The 20,824-nt window shown below is 40.0% G+C and overlaps 1 protein-coding gene and 1 pseudogene across 7 annotated transcripts in view; one reads left to right on the top strand and one right to left on the bottom strand.

The window, feature by feature from the left end:
• PPM1H (protein phosphatase, Mg2+/Mn2+ dependent 1H) overlaps positions 1-20,824 on the top strand; it is a 261,613-nt gene that overhangs the window by 202,332 nt on the left and 38,457 nt on the right. For all 7 annotated transcript variants that reach the window (XM_039865886.1, XM_039865885.1, XM_039865883.1 and 4 more), the window contains exon 9: positions 5,096-5,247. In XM_039865886.1, the coding sequence (XP_039721820.1) occupies positions 5,096-5,247 (152 nt within the window). The remainder of the gene's footprint in view (positions 1-5,095; positions 5,248-20,824) is intronic.
• Positions 4,565-4,680, bottom strand: LOC120605114 (uncharacterized; annotated as a pseudogene).

Genomic DNA, 20,824 nt, shown 5'->3' with positions numbered 1-20,824 from the left:
CTCCCTCCTTGACACTGAGTGTTTTTGTTAGTTAGCAGCTCCACTGACGACAGGGGAAGAAAGGGAAAGTCTGCTGATTCTATTAAACATCAGTGTGTCACATTTTGGTGACTGCTTGGGCGTATCCGAGTTAATAAGCTAAATCTGTTGGGCCACCATGAGCTTGGGGGTCTTTTGACTGTATCTCATATGTTGAATTTTTTTTTTCCTTCTTCTCCTGTTTACTCTGTCTCAAGAAAAATGTCCTGAAAGATACTGCTAGGCCCACAGAAGAATGCAAAATGGGAAGCTGGTCTCCAGAGGTTGAATCTAGGGGGAGGTGGGGGGGAGGATAAGATGACCAACTCACTGGATGTTCATTGTAAGCAGGGCAAGGGTAAATGTCCAACAGAGAAATGCTTCCCTTGGTTATTTACTGAATGGTTACCAAGTGCTGGGCTCTCTGCTCTGTCGTGGGGACAGAAACAAATAGGACAGCTTAAAACAACTAGAGGAGCTTATTGCCTAGAATAGGGTTTTTAAGGTTCGGTTCTCCTACCACTTGCATCGGAATTACCTGATCAGTGTTTAAATAGGCTGATACCTGGGCTCATATCTACACAATCAAAAATTTTAAAGGTGGACCCTTGAATCTGAATTTGTTTAATTAGCACCAAGTGATTATTAAACACATTTGAATTAGAGAATAACTGATTTTGTGGAAGAGACAGACAAGTGAACCCAGACTGGTATAAATAGGTAAATATTGTGGAAGGATTGTGTGTGACTGTGGGGGACCAGGGAAAAGAAAGATGCTGCTCTTTGGTCTTTTTCGGGATTTCTTTGGCAGCAGAGGGTGCCAGACACACTCTCAATGCAGAGAAGTGATGGGTCCCCGAAGGAAGAAAAGGAAGGCACAAGAATAGACCTTGGCAAAACACTTCACTCGTTCAGATCTCCGTTCAAATAGTGCCTTCCCAAAGAGGGTCACCATAACCACATCTGAAATGACTCTTGTCACTCTCCTTACCCTGCCCGAATTTTCTTCAGAGCACCTACCCACTTCTGACACTGGAATTTATTTGTGTTCTATCACAGCTACTAGGTTAGAAGTTGTGAGATACTTTGTTGTTTTGTTCATGGCTCCAGTTCCTGGAGTAGTTGGCACATAGTAAATGCTCAATAAATACATAATGAAGGCTCCAGGCTGCCAGATAGATCCATACAGGCCTCATCCCTCAGCTACCCATATTATGTTGCTCTGAGAAACTGCAAGAACCTCAAGGATTCTTGTGGCCTCTGTCCCTTTCCCAGCAGATGGGAACATGGGAAAGAGCCACTAGAAGCCCTGACCATGTTCTCCAGCTCACCTTCAGACAAACATTTGTGTAATACATGTCTCCCCTCCCGAGACCTGTAGAGATTCTCTCTTCCTGATGTCTGAATCCTGAGGAGCCTCAGAGCCTATTAGGTTGATGTGAGTCTTCTTGGAACATTAAGAAGCTATTTAAGGAATTGAACAGGAAACTTTGGGGAGAGGAGCGTGGTCTGATTGAGGAGGGCCAACAACAGCTTCAGGGAGGGAAGGTCAGGACTCCGGGGCCCGCCGGAAACCTTTGAAGCCCTTGCCACTGGGGAGGATGAACATGCGGTGGGATGTCTTGCATAGAAGTCCAGTTTTTCTGAAAGCTTTTTCACAAAATGTTCTGCATCACAGGTTAATGTATAAGACACGAGTTGTAAGTGGAAAGTTGGCAAAGTCTTTTGGAAATTGGCTAAAGGGCAGGAAACAAAGGGTAGCAGTAAAAACCTAAAAGGATGTTAATTAGGGAGTACTTCAGGGAATTTGGTTGAGACCAGCTTTTTATTATTTACGTAAAAATTACTTGGAGAATGGTACTGAAAGGGATACCGTGTTGGCTAGTGAAACTGTATTAGAGAGCTGTGTGGGAATGTGAATGGTGGAATTAGGGAAGGATTCAATTTACTGATAGAATTGAAAAGGAGCATTTTCTAACATGTTTCTATTTATCAACTCACACCCATTCTGTTGGCCAGATTTCCATTTGAGAAGTGGGCAGGGCAGTTTCAGCTTCAGCAGCTCTAATCTCCACATTTTGGGGGCCGGCAGAAAGTACTTGAGGAGATATTGGCAGCCTACACGGAGGGCAGGTCCTGAAATTAAATGGTTGCTAATTTCAGACCTAGAAACCTCTCTTTTGGAAGGAGTTGGAAGGCAGATGGACAGCTACAAGCATAAGATTGGACCACCTGACGTCCATATCTTCTCAATTCCCCTCTTAACGTTTTCTATACCCTGAAGCGCAAATTATCACAGAAATTTATTGTAGGAATACCCCGATAGGAAGCTAGCAGTCTGTCTTAAGCAAAGTTATTACCTATCGAAAGTAACAACAACACAGTGAGCTAGAACTTGAAGTTCGGCGCTCAGGAGTGACATTGGCTAACCTCTCTATAGTCTACCCTAGGGGTAGTCTATGTAGGCATCACAGAAGGCACTGAGCCCTTGATTTCTTCCTTATAGACCAACAGGAATCCTCTATAGCCTTGGTACTCAAAAGTGGACTTGCATGCAGCATCAGCAGCACGTGGGAGCAGGTTAGAAATGCATCCTCTCAAGCCCCACCCCAGAACTGAGTTAGAACCTACATTTTAGCAGGATCCCCAGCTGAGTCCTATGCACATTAACATCTAAGACACACAGGAACCACAGGAAATAAAGCAAAGGGGATTTGGTTGCTTCTGTAGAGTGAAAATTGGACCAAATGAGTTCAGTGGCCTAAGGACAGAATTCTGGCATTTGAGACTTTCTGGTCTGCTGCAAACTTAAGATTCTCCCCCTCTCTTTTCTTTAATTTGGCCTCATAAGGCACAGTGCCTTCACTAGTACGTAAGCTTATCCTTAAGTGAACACGCCTTTTGAGAAAGTGTTAAAAGCCAGTCCAGTACCGTATACTCCTGAATGCGGTCCATGCACTGGGCCATTAGCTAATTGTTGCCATCTAGTTCACAGGCCACAGAGGTCTGGCACCTAGAGGCTGCTTTTCCTTTTTGCTCATTTTCCAAGGGCTCCGTGGGTAGTTGTGGGGTATTTTGTTTTTTTCTGCTGCTGGGTATAGACTGTTAGTCCACAGGACCAGCCCTGTAGCCTGGCCAAATCTTTCTAAAACATAGGAGGCTTGATTTTCAAAGACATGGATTCGAACAGTCTGTAAGCTTCTTAGAATTGTATTCTTTCTAGATGTGAGATGAAATAATAATGACTGTGGTGATGGGGCACAGGAGCAGCTGTTTATATGACTTCCTTCCTCTCCCTTTCCTTCCCATGGCTTACAACTTTTACTCGGACTCATTTTTAGAAAATAGGATCGGGTAATAAGGGGAATTGAAGGAGCTGGAAGATGGATGAAACTAACCTGCCTTTGTCCTCGGCTCATGAGTGGTATAGGCAGGGGCCAGATTAGGAGGGAAGAGCAAAGAATCCCAAACTCTTTCTCTCTCCACCCCACCAAAGCAGGAGGAACAGAGTTATGGCCTAACCCCAAAAGACTTGATTTTTATTCTTATTAGTTTTGCCAAGATTACTCTGTTCTTTTCGAAGAGTTTAGGTAGATGTTGAAATATCCAAGTCATTCCACGTACTAGAGATGAGGAAAGACTTAAAGTTTGCCAAGACACACTTTGGAGATTCTGACTTAGAATACATTTTTTGTAATCGAGGCTAGCTTGAGGCTCCTCAAACCTGAGTGTAGCACCAGAGCCCCATCCTTACATGAGATGTGTCCCTTTGGGCCTCAAACAGGTCAGCCAAAGGGTGATTCAAGTAAGTGCATTGAATAAAGTGTATCTCCTTAGGCCTAGACCAATACATACAGAGATACTAAGGATCCTAGACTGGCCTTATCTCCCTCCAGACTGAGAGCTCAGAAGCAGGGAAATCTGCTATTAATCTTTATACTTAGAGCACCGGCCCAGAGCAGGCCTTCAATTAATATTGGCAGAATGGATGTGCAAAGGGAGGAAGGAAGAAAGTCTTTGGCTGCCCTTGTGGCCAGCATAGTGCCTACTGTAAATCAGTGTTCCAGCTACATCTCGAGAATTACATTTTCGGTTAATTTCTTCTTTGTCAAACTTTTAAGCCCACCTGTTGAGTCCCATATGTCTGTACAGCAAGTTTCCTCTGGAGGCTATCTCTGGCCAGAAAGCTTGCTAGACAATCAGGTACCTCAAAATGTGTACCTGAAAATCCCGGGCTTGCGCACGCAAAGGGAAGGGAAATCAGAAGCCAGCTTATTAGAGGGAATAACGTGTTCCCAACTTCTTAACCCATTTCCCGTTTGCCCTGAGAATACTTGGTGGCGCTTGCGGCTGCAGCATTTATCCTGAGATAACTCGCAGATTACAGTCCTAACCTTACCCTCAAAGTTTGCCACGAACTATCTTGCTTTTATTATTATTTTTGTATCACTCTAGTATAGAGATAAGATAGTCTTTGGAAACAAATGACATCATTCTAGTTACAGCATTGTCTTTATTTTTATTATTTATTATTTATTATTATTAATGCCTATAGCACCCAGTCTTCCTAGGTGGTCTCCCATCCAAGTACTAACCAGGCCCGACCCTGCTTAGCTTCCAAGATCAGACATCGGGCTTGTTCAGGGTGGCATGGCCGTAGACCATGGACCCTGGCTCCACTGGAGTGCAAACCCAGGACCCTCTGTGTGGAAAGCAGACGTGCTAACCGCTACACTATGGAACCACATCAACAGCGTTCTGTTTTTAGTAGTGGTATTTCCATTTACAAAATATAGGAATTCTCGATCATCAAGAATGTCAAATCCTAGAAAACGTAGCATTCCTATGCACAATGTTAACATCCTTCTCAAAGAGTTATTAGCCAAAGATTCATTTGATGAATCAGATTTACACACACATTTCTGTTACAGTGGCATTAAACAAGTTCTGCTTAGAAATAACTACAAGAACAGTTTTTTAATTTTATTTTCACACTGAAAACCAGCCAGATTTGCTTCAGCCTCAAAGACTATGTTTATGTAAAATAATTAAGTAGGACTATTCCTGTTCTCTTCAGGTAAGAGTCTATGACCTGTCCAAATATGAGCATGGAGCAGATGATGTGCTGGTCCTGGCCACTGATGGACTCTGGGACGTTTTATCAAATGAAGAAGTGGCAGAAGCAATCACTCAGTTTCTTCCTAACTGCGATCCAGATGACCCTCACAGGTATGTGCATTTCTATGGCTGTAGCGTTATTCCTGGAGCAGTGTTTCATGATGTGACTGAAATAAATAATCTTTACAATTTAATCATTCACGATGTATAGTTGAGCTGATACGGATGGTTTAGAAACCAGACTGCAGAAGGGACTTCATTTCTTATTACAGGTACTTTCACAGCCAATTAAAAAATCTTCCCTAAGTTGAACCTAGATATAAGAAGTAAAGAATTCAATTTGTAAGATATTTCAGTATCTTAGTTCATGTCCTCTAGAGTGGGGATAGTCTAATTTGTGATTTTCCTGAAAAGAGTGATAGCAAGTGCTCCCAACAAATATTTTCATCCACTGGGGAATTGTTTCTTTTGAGAAACATTGAAAAAAGGAGAGAAAGATGAAAGTAGGTATTCCTTCATAGCATAATGGCAATGTAAATAGTCTAGACAACCCTAAGTGACTCTTAGAAATAAACAGAAATCCCCTCTGGAGAAAGGCAGCTTTTACTTAAAACACAAAGCAACAGGTCACCATGAGTAAAAGCCAGCAGAAACAACAGACAACAGAATTGGACCTGTAAATACTTCATTATTGGATTTATCAGCCAAATATATAAATAAATATTTTAACATGTATCAGAAATGTTTTTAAAAGTACTGAAAATATGGATATATAAAATATCTGCATAGATTTTAAAAATAAGGAAATGGAACTGGAGATGAAAAATGTAAAAATAGAAGCTAAAAATTTCAGTGGATTAAGGAGATTAGAGACAGTTGAAGAGAACACTAGTAAACTGGAAAATTGATCTGACTATTCCAGAATATGGCTCAGAGAGACAAAGAGAAGGTAAAATGTGAAATGAGAGTAAGAGACCAGAAGGATAGCCTAAGATGTTATAAATAGAATTCTAAAAGAAGATGGGAAGAAAAAGAAAAGTTCTGGAATTGTTAAATGATACTAAACTCAAGATCCAGAAATCCCAATAAATCTCAAGCAGAAGAAACGAAAATTACAGTAAACATTTCATAATGAAACGGAAGAACTTTAAACAAACAAAAAGAGATGCTAAAAGCAGCTAGAAAAACAAGAGATAAATAGGAATAGCATTTATACCGACTGCTGACTTTTTAAAAATAACAATAGGAGCCAAAAACAGTAGAATTATATTTCAATTGGCTAAGAGAAGAACTCAGTTTTTAGAATTTTCATATGTAGTAAAAATATCAATAAAAAGGATGCAGTAAGACATTTTGAGGCAAAACAAAAACTGAGAAATTTTACTGCCAGCCGACCTCCTCTGAAGAAAATCCTAAAGGATATACTCAAGTAAGAGGAAATGATCCTAGATGGAAGATCTCAGAAGATGGGTTATTAAGCTATTAGTAAATAGGTAGGTTTATTTAAACATACATGGACTATATAAAACAGTAATAGGAATGTCTTATGTGTGGTATTAAAAATGACAGAATTAAAATACTAAATAAAAATAGCATATAAAGGGTCAGGAAGCGACAGCTAAATTATGCTGTGGGTCTATTTGAGAAGACATTAAAGTGTTTAAACTTTACGTTAATGTGTTTAAAATAGGTAAGAGAACTAAAAGAACAGGTCGTATAACTTTCAAACTAATCAAGGGATAAACAATCCACATGGGATTAAAAATCAAACTTCTAAACAACTTGTAAATAAAAAATTACAATAAAAAATTAGAAATTACTTGGTCCTGAACAATAAGAATACTACTACATATCAAAATTTTAAAGGATGAATTTTGAGCGTTTTTTCTAATTGAATGAGCTGTGCATAAATGACGACTCTGCTCACCCCTGAACTGCCAGAAGTGACTATTTCTCCCCTCCATGGAACAGAATAACTTTTTCCAAAGCTCCTCCCTGAATCACAAGGAACCCCTCCCCCATAAATTCTAGACTCTTGACGACAGGAGAAGAGACCCTTAACCATAGAGAAAAATATTTCTCAGAGTAAGACCTTGAGGGCTGGCTTGTGTTTCTAGGCTAGTTCTGCCTGCAATATCCACATAAACATGTAGAAAAGAATTCTTGTAACTTCAGGGTTCTAAAGAACCAAAGAAATGGAGCTATCTATTTGTGGACTATGTATTCTTTTCCTGTGTGCAGGCTCTTAGTAAACAACCATCCTAATTTAAAAGTTTATGTCTGTACTCTTTATTTCAATAACATCTTACTTTAGAAGTGAAAATAGCACATTAAACCTAGGATAAATAATAGAAGGAAAAATTAAATATAACAAAATAGAGAGTATACAGTAAAAATAAACAACAAAGCCAACATTTGGTTCTTTAAAACAGCAGTACTCAACCTTTTGGGCACCAGGGACTGGTGCTCTTATGAGAATCTAATGCCTGATGATCTGAGGCGGTGATGCTAGCGCTGGGGAGCGGCTGCAAATACAGATGAAATTTTGCTTGTTTGCCCGCCACTCACCTCCAGCTATGTAGCCTGGTTCCATAACAGGCCACGGAACTGTACCAGTCCATGGCCAGGGGGATCGGTGACCCCTGCTTTAAAACAACTAACACATAAGGGAAGTACAAATCAAAACCACAATGGAATACCACTTCACACTCATGCCTGTGTTTCCTCCTTCTGGATTGGTCTATTTCCCCTCACACCCCATTGTAAATATGCTCCTTTTGGTCTTGCCACAATCACCACCTTCCCAGTGAAGTCCTCTCTTAACGTTCTTTGGGTAGCCCTTCCTGGAAGAATACCTCCCAGGTAACCCAGAGCTGCTCTCTGCAGAAAATTTTCAACAACTTTCTCTTCTAAAACAGGAGTGTAGTATCACCTTATGTTAATTTCTATAGCACAGTCTTTATTTTTTGACCTACTTTATTCAATTTTTTTCTTTCATAAATCAAGCTGCTAAGTACTGATAAAAGGTATATGCTTAATTTTTTTTTAACCTTTTTATATAATTACCATATGATCCAACAATTCTGCTTGTGGGTATACACCCAAAAGAGGTGAAAGGGACTCAAAGAGATATCTGCATACCCGTGCTCACAGCAGCATCATCCACAGTAGCAAAAAGGTAGAAGAAACCCAACTATCCATAGATGAATGAATGAATAAACAAAATGTGCTATCTACATGCAATAGAATGTTAATCAGCTTTAAAAAGGAATAAAATTCTCACACATTCTACAAAATGGATGGACCTTGAAGACATGCTGAGTGAAATAAGCCAGTCACAGAAGGACAAATATTTCATGATTCCATTTATATGAGGTATCCAGAGAAGTAAAATTCATAGAGACAAAGTGAAATGGCAGTTGCCAGGGGCTGGTGGTGAGAGGATGGGGAGCTGGTTTGAATCTCTGTTTGGGAAGATGAAAACATTCTGGAGATAGATGGTAGTGATGATCACGCAACAACGTGAATGTACTTACTGCCACAGAACTGTACACCCAAAATGATTAAAATGCTAAATTTCATGTTATATATATTTTACCACAAAAAAATCTCCCCAAAAAAGAAATAAAAAATCTAACAAAGTAGATAAAATTTCTCATAAAACTACTCAAAAACAAGAAGGGTGGGTGGATGGGGGACAAATAAACAGTATTAGGAATAAATAACAATAATAACTCAGATGCAGCAGCAATTAAATATAAGAGGATATTATGAACATATACATATTCTTTAATGGGAACATTGGAAAGATATTCTCCTTAAATTTATCTATAGAGTCAGTACAATTATAATCAAAATTTCCAATAGAGTTTTATAGAACTTTATAAGCTGATTCTAGATGTATGCAGGAGAACACAATGCTAAGAATGTTTGTGACATTTCCATATTGGTCTTACCCTTCTAGATATTAAGACAAAATAAGAACAATTAAGATGTAGAAAAAGTTAAAATTTGATCCTTCCTTCACACCATACACTAAAATCAAGTCTAGGCAAATTAAGACTTAAAAGTGAAAGGAAAAATGAATACAACTTTTAGAAAACAGCATGTAGGAAACTATAATCTCAGAGTAGGGAAGGATTTTTTAAAAAGACACAGAAAGCACAAACAACTAAAGATCGATAACCTTGACTACATTAAAATAAACGACTTTGGTTCTTCAAAAGACAACAAAAAGAGCAAAATGACAAGCCAGGAACTGGGAGAATATTTTTGTAATTTTTATAACAAAAAGGATTAATATCTATAAAATAGAATGAACTATCATACATTTAAAAAGAAAACACACACACCAAAAAAAAATAAACCAATAAAAAAATGAGCAAGAACCAGTCATCACACAGAAAATTAATGGTCAATAAATATATGAAAAAAAAACCACTCAACTTACATAGAAAAGTACAAATTTAAAATATGTGGAACTGCAGATGGGTTTGTGAATTTGTAGAAAGACTGAAGACAGATTGGCATACCTGGTTAAGCTGAGCATACACATGTCCTATTTCCAGGAGCAATGGATCTGAAGTGGTCTTCAGGCCACATGGCATTAGCATCTCTGGAGAACTTGTTAGATATGCAAATTATCAAGCCCCACCCCAAATCTACTAATAAAACTCCAGTGGTAGGACCCAGCAGCTTGTGTTTTAACAAACCATCCAGGTGATTCCGATGCTGCTAAAAATCGACTCATGCAAAAAGATATCCACAGAATTGCTTTCATTACAAAAATAAAGAAACATACATGTCCAATCATAGGAGGGGTAAACAAAGAATAAAATATAACTCAAAAAAGAGAATAAACCAAATTTGTGCTCATTAACGGAAGACTCTCAAAAACACGTTGTTTAATAAGCAAGTCATAAGAGAGTATACATATTATGATTCTACTTACATGAAGTAGAAAACTAATAATATGTCGTTTAGAGATAGAGACATTAAAACTATAACAAAAAAACAAGAATTAATCCAAAATTCAGGATGCCTTGGGAGGGAAGGAGGCAGAGGGGGATATATGCTTGGGGAAGGGCCCAGTCTCTAAGATACTTTCTGGTAATGTTCTGTTACTTTACTAGATGACAGATGCGGGACTGTTTGTGTAATTTCTATATACATTATATACATTCACATTTATATGTAAACTGTGAGAGACAGTGTAGTCTAGTGGTTAATATCATGAAAGATGTAGTCAGACTGCCTGAGCTTAAATCTTGGTTCTGCTCCTTCAGTACTTTTGACCTTAGGGAAGTATTAATTCAGTGCCTGAGCCTCCTCAATGTAAAGTAGGGGTTCCAACGGTACTGACCTCATACACGTATGTACATAAAACGAAGTGTCTGCTATATAGTAAGCACTAATAGGTATTTGTTATTATTCTGGGTTTTTTTGCTATTTTTTGTATGTTTCATATATTTCACAACAAAAATTTCCTTCAGGAAAAAAGTGAAAAATGAAGCTAGACGCTTCCTCTTTAATTACAGCACCATCAATTCCTTTGCACCTGAGTAATTTTACTCAGGTGCAAAGGAATTGATGGTGCTGTAATTAAAGATTCTTCTATTTAAATTTGAATGTATTTCTCTCCTGTTGAGTTTTTAGTTTTAATCTGTTTTATATCCTGCTTGTTAACAACATTCTTATGTTGATTTTTCTTTACTGTGATTATTTTTATAAAGCTTTGCAAAGCCAGCTGGCAGGTATGAGTGAAAAGGCACCTCACACTTTTTTTTGAATCTCTCCAAGCTGGCCTGTTCTTGCTCACCAGCCTATCTCTCTCTCCATGGCAACAAATCTGCCCTCCAGGGAGTGGTAACCTATGGGCAGTGTTATCACTGTGAGGGGGAATGCCAGGTCAAAGCAGGCTCCCGGGGTCCTGAGGACTGTTACCTACTGTGACAGGCAGGGCATACAGCACTCTCCATGGCACAAACAAGGCAGGAAGGAAGAAGGTTTTCAGTCCGCCTTTCAGGGAAGATGGCAAACCACAGCCCGAGGATGAGCCCTGTATCAGACAGATGAAAGAGTTGAAAAGAAAAGCTACAAGATGAGCGGTTTTACCGTTAACATGTAGAATATCAGGCAGGAGGTCAGAAAAATTCTGGTTGGTTTTTGAGATCTTAAGATGTTCAGAACTTAGTGGCAGAGGTATTCTTCTTTGCCAAATAACTCCCATTCAGATTCATTCATTTGGGAAATGTTAAGGAACTATTTTATGAGGCAAGACCTGCCAGACACTGGGGAAGAATCTGAAGAAAACAGACCTGGTACCTGCCCTCTTGGAGTTTAAAGTCTAGAGAGGGCTACAGAAGCATAAGGAAGTTACAGTGTGAGTGATTAAGGCGAGAAGCCTAACCTTCAGCAAAGGATGTCCAAATGTCAACTTGTACAATAAGTATAAGCCAGGCAATTGGTGTTGGCGGGGGAGGGGTGGAGAAATTGGAGAGGGAGAACGTGGCGCATTCAGTGTGGCTGACTGGGTTTAGCTTGTGCGTCAGTGAGTGAGGTGTGACAGGTAAATGGGCGAGATCATGTCAGACCTTATGAACTCACAAGATTAATGAATATGAAAATTAGTTGTAGGAAAGGAAGTCTATGATAATGGTACAGAATTTATGTGATTCGTTCACTCTGATCCCAAATCAGAAAACATTCTGTACAATCTGATGGCAAAAACATGAGACGTGGATTGTTTCTCTACTCCTATGTGTTCCTTAGTGATTTAAGCCATATTTGAAACTTGGAGAAACAAATTCAAAGGCATGACTTAGGAATTATATAAAATGATGTTCTCTTTCATGTGTGATATATTTGCACATATCTGTGTGTAATTTGGAAGGAGAGCACCACACTCCTGCCCTGGCTTAGTATGGCTTCTGGGGAGGCCCATGTCCCAAAAGCCGTGGCAGGGGATTGCCTGAAGGTGCCCTCCCAACGGGGAGCAGTTCTGATCTTGGCATAAAAAATAGAAATGCGAGTGAGAGTCATTTATCCTACTAAACTTTAGCCTAAATTCTAATTTCTGTGATGAAGAAAGACCCACTGTAATTACAGAGTCTCTCTGAGTCCTTCCTTGGCCAGAAGGATTCATTTCTCCCCAATTAACCCAGGACCACAGGTTTGTTTATTGAATCATGGGAGTGGGGGTTCCTGGGTCTAAGCCTGAGGAGGTTGACCAAACGAGGTCAGCCTGTTGTTTGACAGAAAATGAGAAAGATGTACTCTCCAGGGTGGGCAGCCTGAGACAGAAGAAAGACCACAAAGCAAGTGAGAAGAACAGCAAAATGTTTCATCATCTGAGGTTTTGAATGGGCCTGTTTGACTCTGAGTTTTACCAGGTTTGCCCAGTTTTGTCTAGAAATTTGGGGAAGAAAGGGGCTGAGCTTTAGCCCTGTGATAGGCAGGACTTTTGGGTTTTGCAGTTTGGTTATTTGGCTGTTATGTTATGTGTAGGTTTCTTTCTTTTTCTTTTTTCCTCTTAGTGACAGCCATTCTCAGCTGTCAGCATTGTCTTCCTCTGATGACATCTTTCCCAGTAAGAAATTTAAAATAGCATCGCTCCCTCCAGAGTGTGTTGAGAGAAGAGATGATTAGCATAAAGATGTTTGCGAAGTTTTGACCCTCACACCATCCTCTCAGGCAGAAATGGGTAAAAATTAGCTGTATGATCTTCCTGACCCCAGTGTATTTTATTAAGTCCTTTTGCTGTTCTGAACTGTCTTGACGAAGGAGCTAGAAAATTAAAAGGAGACTTTGTGGACAAGCCAGAATGTAAGTGTGGTGGGGTTTTCTTTTCTTTCTTTCTTTTTATTGGAGTTTGCCCTGAAGTGTAGCAGTTCTGTGAATCCTTTGTAGGGTCATGAAATGAACTGTTTATAGGAAATATACCAAGCCAAATTTCTAGAATAGGGATGTTGGAAGTCAGGGAGGCTGAGATGCTCAAACCTATATAGTTCTCTATAACTTCAGTAAAAACTTTTTTGAGGCATAAAGATCCTGCACATTTTGCAGAGGGTACTCAGAGAAAGACCTAAAAGGGCTTTTGTGAGGCAAAATATCCGGGATCGACTATCCTCTCTGTAAGGCTGGGGGTGGGTCTCCTGAAGAGAATATTCAAACTGAAGGCAAGTATGTAAATACTCAGAGAAGTGTGATATTGTCAGGAATAAATTATTAATATTACTAAAGGGAAAGGGTGTGGGAAAAGCCATGAGGAACTAGGGACAAAAGAACAGTTAACCAAACATGAACGTGTGGCATGGACTCACAGTCCCAGTACCTAGGCAAAACTTTGCAAGCTTTGCTACCCGGTCCTTTATTTCTCCAAACCTGTCTGGAAATCTCATCTTTGTAACTTGGACCTGATAACCCTCAGTCCCCCTGCCATGACACTCAGGGGACTTATCAATGGGACATTAAGCCTGTAAGTACCATATACTGTAAACTCTATAAAGCATTCCCTGATGAGAGAAGCCTTATTGATGGTCATATTCTGAATGCTGTTCTTCACATCCATGCTCTCTGTGGCTCAGATAACTGTGTGCCTTCATAAGAAGAGAGTAATCAGTGGAAAGTTAATAGTAAAACACCCACCAACACTCAACAGCAAGATACTAATGTAGGTATTAAATGCTACTTTGCATTACATGGATAATATGAAATTTATTTTGGCAAAAGACAGAGGTTCTTTTTATGAAATTGTTCTGTGAGTTAGCTGAACTAATTTCTGCCAGCACCATGCTTTTCAAAAATTATGCCTCATATGCAAAAAGGAAGGGCTTCCCCACCCCACCCTACCCCACCTCCACCTATCAATTACAGGTCTTACAAACAAATTCATGTGTGTTCGATCTGGTGTTTGAAGACTAGATCAATGTTTAGCATATTCAGATTCATAGGAATTTGAAAGTCAGCTTGTGATCCTGTGCATGACAGCCTCGGAACTGTACATGGCCAGGCACCATCTTGCCTCAGTGCTATTTATGTGGCAGTTGAAGCAGAGCTGTGTGGCCACTTAGTTGCCACATCAGGGCATTTTAAAGGGCTTGCCAAGGATTGAGAAGGAAGTGGTCAATTATACCCCCTCATATTGAAATGTTGCCATCTGGGATTCAAACTAAAATAAACACGTACCACCTAAAAAACCAGGGAGCTGGTGCCAGGGGGCAGAGAGGTAGACAAGGCCTGGTGGGCATTCTTACTCTTTCCTGCGGTGGGGGGGAGGGGCTCTCCCCAGTCTGTGACCTTGTACCTGCTGGCACACAAACCCCTGAAGGCCACAGCGACAGTGTGGGCAGACGGCAGCTGTTATTATTCCAGTGTCTCAGTGTATTCTGCACACACCTTGGATGTGAGCAGCTTCACTGGCTTCAGAGCAGGGCAAGGGACGTGTGTGGCTCAGCTCCCGGCAGTGAGCCTAAGACATGCCTCTTCCAGGATGAGTTGCCAGGGTCTGAGGTAACAAAGAGCCCTCTCCAAGTCCTCTCCCACACCCACCCACTACAGATCCAGGCCAACATTCCGAAGCTTGGGAGAGCTTTTCTACCTCTTAAATCTAAGGGCCTGCTCTGAATGCAAAGAGGATTCCTCCTCCTGTTCCCATCACACTCTATTACTGCAGGGCATCGGCAGATGGAGGCTGCCTTTTATATGCAAATATTTGGAACCCATTAATTCCCCAGTTCCTGCCACCTACCTTCCTTCTTGTAAGGCCCTGTTGGTACCATCCAAATGGTACCATCCAAACAGAAGTTCCCACCCAACTGGAACTATTAAAGACTTTAAGGCAAGGTTACAGCCTAAGGCCTGAAATAGACTTATTTTTGACACTCCAGTGCTGATTCAGATGGCTACTGGGAAACAAGACTCTACAAGAGGTGGATGATTTAAGGCAACACTCTTGGGGAGGGGAAAGGCATTTTATGTCTAATGAGGAAAATGACAGCTTTCGTTTACTGACCCCTGACCAAGTGCCGGGCACTGTGCTGAATGCTTTATGGAAGGATTTTGTTTTTTCCTGGCAGGAGGTCTGCATTGTCATTATTCCAGATTTACATGAAAGAAAAGAGGAGCTCTTAAGAGGCTGAGGAATTTTTCCAGAACCACCCATCTGGGTCGTGGTAAAGCCAGAATTGGACCCTAGGCAACCTAACCCACCCTCTGAGCCCTTTGAATGCTCCACTGAAGAGGTGAAAGAACTCAGAGCTGCCATAGAAATGGCAAGGACAGCAGAGACAATTGAGGATTTATCGGGTCCCCTTCCACCCTGACATTAGAGTCAGGGGTTGTCAAAGGAGCTTCTGGCCTTCTCATAGTCCTTCAGCCCCTCTTCCTTTCTTTGTTTTTCTTCCCTTCCCTACTGGCCTTTCTCTGCTCCCTCTCCCTTGGAGCCCGAGGAAGCCTCTGAGCCAAGCCCTGTGAAGTTTGCCAAGTCAGATCCCTCCCCAGCAGCCATTTCTTTCAGCAGAGCTTTGCTGATCAATATTGAAAGCTTCAGCCAGAGAAGAAAAATGTTCTCAAAATACAAAACTTGTCTCCCAGGGAGACTCTTCATTAGGAGAGAGGGAGTACTTCAGACTACTCCAGCGGTCCTCTAAAGCGGTCTGACCAGGCATTCTGAATAAGGCATTCAGTAACGGCCCTCCGCTGCCCGACACCCAGCTTCCAGAATTGCCAGGCTCCTTAGCCTGCCTCACAGTCCCGGCTGGTGTATCGTGGAATCCACTTCCCTTTCACTGCCTTTAGCTGCACCATATTTTTCTTTGCTACTCTTATGTATTTTGAACTTATATTTCACATTTTAACTAAAATTTTCTCTTGCTGCTCCCTACACCCCTCAGTCTATGGCATGTGTATACCCTTGTGTTCAGCCTCAGTACCACAATCAAAGAGCCTTCCTATTTTACTACTATATCAAGCAGTTTCTTTCACTGTCACTAAACCAGGCAGTCTTTGTCAGGTGGAAACTGGAGAACAAAATGAGAAAGAGAAGTTTTTTTCCTTCCAGAGGAAGTTGTTTCTTCTTGTACCAGTCTTTATATAAAGCAGTCCTGACTGAAAGTGACCTTGCTAACGGTTTCATGCCTGGGGTAAGTTGGCCCTGGAATATGGCTGCTAATGAGCTCTAAAATGGCCACCAGCCTGGATGGATATTGGAGCCAGGGCAAAAACCTCTAAAAGTTGGGTTCCCGGGGTTGTGTTCAGTTGCTCAGTTTATGAGGAAAGCTCCCTGCAAGAAGCCTCATTTTACCCATTTCTTATTTCATGTCAATACTGGGTCTCCTGTAGCACAAAAGAGACGTCAGGAAACTGGCCCTGGAGTTCAAGTGCACTATTAAGTTATTGAATGCAGCATCTAATCTATCCCTAGTTGTCCATGTAGACTACTCTTTTAAGGCGGGGTGGGGGGAATAACATTCACTAGAGAAGCCTAACAAAAGCTGTGTGGAGGAATCTAAGCTCCTGGCGACAATGTTGGGACAAGAAGGCCTAGGGATTCTCCCTAAGCTTACTGCTCAGGTCGGGGCTGTCCTTCCCCGAGGCAAATGGTACCCAGATAATGGCTAGAAGCTGGCAAAACTGAAGTTCTGAGAGGAGAGGGGAATGGCTAAGTAGGCCCACCACACAGTAAAAGTGTGAAGCAAAACCTCACACCACTCCTGTGGTATGGAGACCTTAAGCCCAGAAATTAATGAAACATGTTCTAGGACAGGGAAAATCCATATTGTCCCCCAGTAAAGGCAAACTTTCAAATCTCTGTTGGTAACGTAGGGCACACAGTGTTTACTGTGTTTAAGCCCTACTGAAGAAAAGCTAATATCTTACTTTAAACCCACCATGAGAAAGACTAATTAGACACAATGGCTCCTTCCCTCCAGTCTTTCCCCCACCTCCATCCCAAAGTCTAATAGGACAGTTTGAGAGAAACTTCAAACATGTGCAATAAAATCAGAATGTGAGACGAGGTAGATTTGGGGGGAAAAAAAACAAAATAGAAATTCACAATGGTGAAAAATATGTCATTGAAATAAAGTGACTCAATGAATGGACTGAATAGTAAACTGCTGAAGAAGGAATAGGTGACTTACGACATATAACGGATAAAAAAAGAAAACAAAAGAAGCTGAAATCTGGAGGGTAAACTAAGATCTAATAGGAGTTTATGGAAAAATATAAAAAAATACAGGGGAGGCAATATTCAAAAGTTCATGACTGAGAATTTTCCAGAATCAAATTATCTTCTGAGTCTAAAGAAGTGCAATTAATTTCCAATCACGATAGATAAAAAGGAATCCTCATTGTTATGTCTTACTGGGATTTAATACTATCAACAACCAAACAAAAAATTTAAAAGCTACCAGGGAGAAAAGATATTTACTTACAAAGAAACAATACAAGTCGGACTTCTCAACAAAAGAAGTCAGAAGTAAATGGAATATTATCTACTAACTGCTGGAGAAAAATAATTGTCAGTCTAGCGTTCTATACCCAATAAAGCTATCACCCAAGGTTAAAGGCAAAAATAAAGAATTTTGTGGTCCAAAGACTGGAAAAGTTTATCTCTCACAGCCAGCCCCTTGTTAAGAGAATTACTAAAAATGTGCTTCAGTAGAAGAAAATCAAATCTAGAAGGAATAGATTTCAAAAAGCAAATAAGTTAGTATGTTGGTTTCTTTATATAAGTTATGAATGATAATAGCTAATAGAGTCTTAAAAACAAGGTGAAATTAAAGTAGGTAGTAACATGGAAGATGAAAGAAGGCATCCTAAGATCCCTTTATTTTCAGGACGAGAAAATGATAACTCATATTAAAAAATTTATGTCAACTGTAATTGAAAAATAAATTTAAAAAATTTTAAGCATAACTTCATAAAGAACAGAAATAGTACACTAACACTTCAAAACCAGTAAAGGGAGAGAAAAAGTATTAAAGAAAGCTATCAACCTAACAGGAATGAAGGAAAGAAAACATAATAAATAGAAAATACAAAATTAACTGTGTATGTCTTTTTCTATGTATATTTATAATGGCAAAAACAGATTTAACTTAATCACTATAAGATTAGATTTTATTTTAATTAGCCACATATCACTAATGCAATACATTTTAAGTAATACAAAGTTTAGAAGTCCTACTCTGCCTTGTGAATTTTATTGAAAAATATTAGGGTGAGAAGGTAGCTTTGAAAATGACTATGATTTCTTGCCTAAGAGACTGGAGATACCATTAACTAAGGATGATAGATGGGAACGATCCACCTTGGAAGTGAAAATAAGTTAACATTTATTGACTTCTTCCTAAGTCTTAACTGGGCTCTATGGAGGAAATCAAGAGGGAACACTAGAGAGAAGAATTTGTACCATGTGTCATGGAGAAGAATTTGTACCATGTGTCATGGAAGCCCAGACACGGGAGGGAAACTTGAAGTATGTAATGGCAGGGAAGTTCCACAAGGAAAGACATGAGACTTCAAGGGTAAAGAGGATGGTCAGTGGTATCTGTGCTGGGGAAAAGGTGAACAGACTGAGTATGGAGAAGAAGCCTTTAGGTGAAGCTTTTAGAGGACACATTAGTCGGGTGTTGGGCCCACTGCTAAGAGATTAAGGAAAGAAATGGGAAGTAAGAAATGAGAAGTAAGAAATTGAGGGAGCTGGAATGGATTTCTCAAGAAATTCAACACCAAGGGGAAGACAGAATAGATGGAAAGAGAAATGTAGGCTCAAAGGAAGTTATCTTGGAATAGGCAATAACCATTTTTAAGAATAAAAACTTAATTTTCTAGAAGTGAGGAAACTCACTTCCCTTAAGTGAGGAAACCATCTTTTCTAGGTGACTTAATGGTGCTTTTTAAAACACTAAAGCTAATTTTGGCCATTTAAAATGACTGTTTTAAATACCCAGTCACCAGCAATAGCAATATTAGGGTGGTCTCTTGCCTTTATGAATGATACTCTTTCATGACTTAAAACCAGTTGACGTTGTTTAACCTTGATCCCTCGGTCATTGCCCCTTGACTGCAGGACCTCTTAAGGCCTGTATGCCGCTAGACTAGCCACAGGGGCTGTTTTGAATTCTATCTATCTATCTATCTATCTATCTATCTATCTATCTATCTATCTATCTATCTATCTGTCTGTCTGTCTATCTATCTATTGACTGACATCTTTGAATATCTTTTTTACTGTCAGCCATCTTTTCCCATAACTTGCCATAGTTTTTTTATGTCTAGTCTGCTCATGAGCTGGGTTAAGTTATGTTCAGCTCTGACAGATGAATCTGCTCTGTATATTGACTCAGCCAGGTTCCTGAACTTGAAAGGCTAAGGTGCAAACCCTGGTCAATCGCCAGGACAATAAACACTCTGATATTCCTGGTAGCCTTTCCCTATGTGGTTATAGCTCAGATATACCATTTAATATAAAACCAAGAGTAACCTGGGGTAAGCATCTGAGAGGCTCTTCTTAATGTAGTAGATGAGCTGAGTGCAGTATGTGAATTTGGGAACATTTATTTGGCTCTTTAGGAGGTTTGTTTATTTCCTGATCCCGGAGAGGGCTGACCAGCTGTATCTACCCTCAAGTGTAACTTTTAAGATGCCTGCCTCAAAGCTGATAATTCTCTCAATACCGCTAGAAAAAGGAGATGTCTTTCCTTCCAACTTACCATCCATCCTCCAAGAAGAAAAGCATTTATTTTGTTATTAACTATAATAGCCTCTGCTCTGCAACCTGTAGTGTGTGCTGCACCTCTGTCTGCTACCTCCACTGTATGAGTAAGTAGACTTGAATTTCAAAGACTCTATAACCTGGAATCTTAACAATCCTGAGACTATTTGCTGTAGACCTTGGTCTTAAATAATGTAATGATGGGGCTAGATGCAGGTCTCTTTTAACATGAGAACTGGTAAATTCATAAAGGGTTTTAACAGAAGAAATAGAGATTTCTGGTGTTCTGAATCCTGCAACTCACAGTTCCAAAAACAAGTAGGGAAGGGCCACTAGTAATATCAAAGTGGTCTTGTGTTAAAGGCCCAGAGGCTATCTTCCAAGAGGCCTTCCTTACAGGGTGACATTTATTATCTTGGTGATTTACCAGAGTCTGGCTTTTAGCTTTTCAAGTTCAAAACTCAATCAATCAATATACGAAGAACAGATTCATTGTCAGAGCTTGAATCACCTTAACCAAGCTTAAAGATTGATCTGCAAACCAAAATGCCAGTTTACATTTATACAGAAAAATATAACTGATTGATATCCTTAAAGTACAAATGACTTTCCCTGTAGGCAGGCCTACACAGGGAGGCAGATCATAATCAGGTTATTTGGTGAACATACAATCAGAATAAAAGTGAATCATGTTTAATGACACAAGCTAAGAGAGTAATTCATCCATGCTAAATATGGTCCTCCCAGTGGAACTAAATTTCTTTGAAGTCTGTCAGCTAAGACTCTCTGTCCTGATCAGTATTTGGATAGATACCTAATAATGTTTTGTCTCATTTTTTTAATGCTTCAAGGCTAGCCTAGGCCCATATCCACCCATATCACTTCCCATATTAGTCTTTCTCTAAATGTTAATACTTTTCATCAGCTTATAGCATATAGTCATTCTTTTGTTTAAAGGTACAGTTTAAA

This window comes from Pteropus medius, unplaced genomic scaffold (genome assembly GCF_902729225.1).
Source record: "Pteropus medius unplaced genomic scaffold, Ma_sr-lr_union100, whole genome shotgun sequence".
NCBI lineage: Eukaryota > Metazoa > Chordata > Mammalia > Chiroptera > Pteropodidae > Pteropus > Pteropus medius.
The sequence above is the reverse complement of the archived record's forward strand: the minus strand, read 5'-3'. Positions and strand labels throughout refer to the sequence as shown.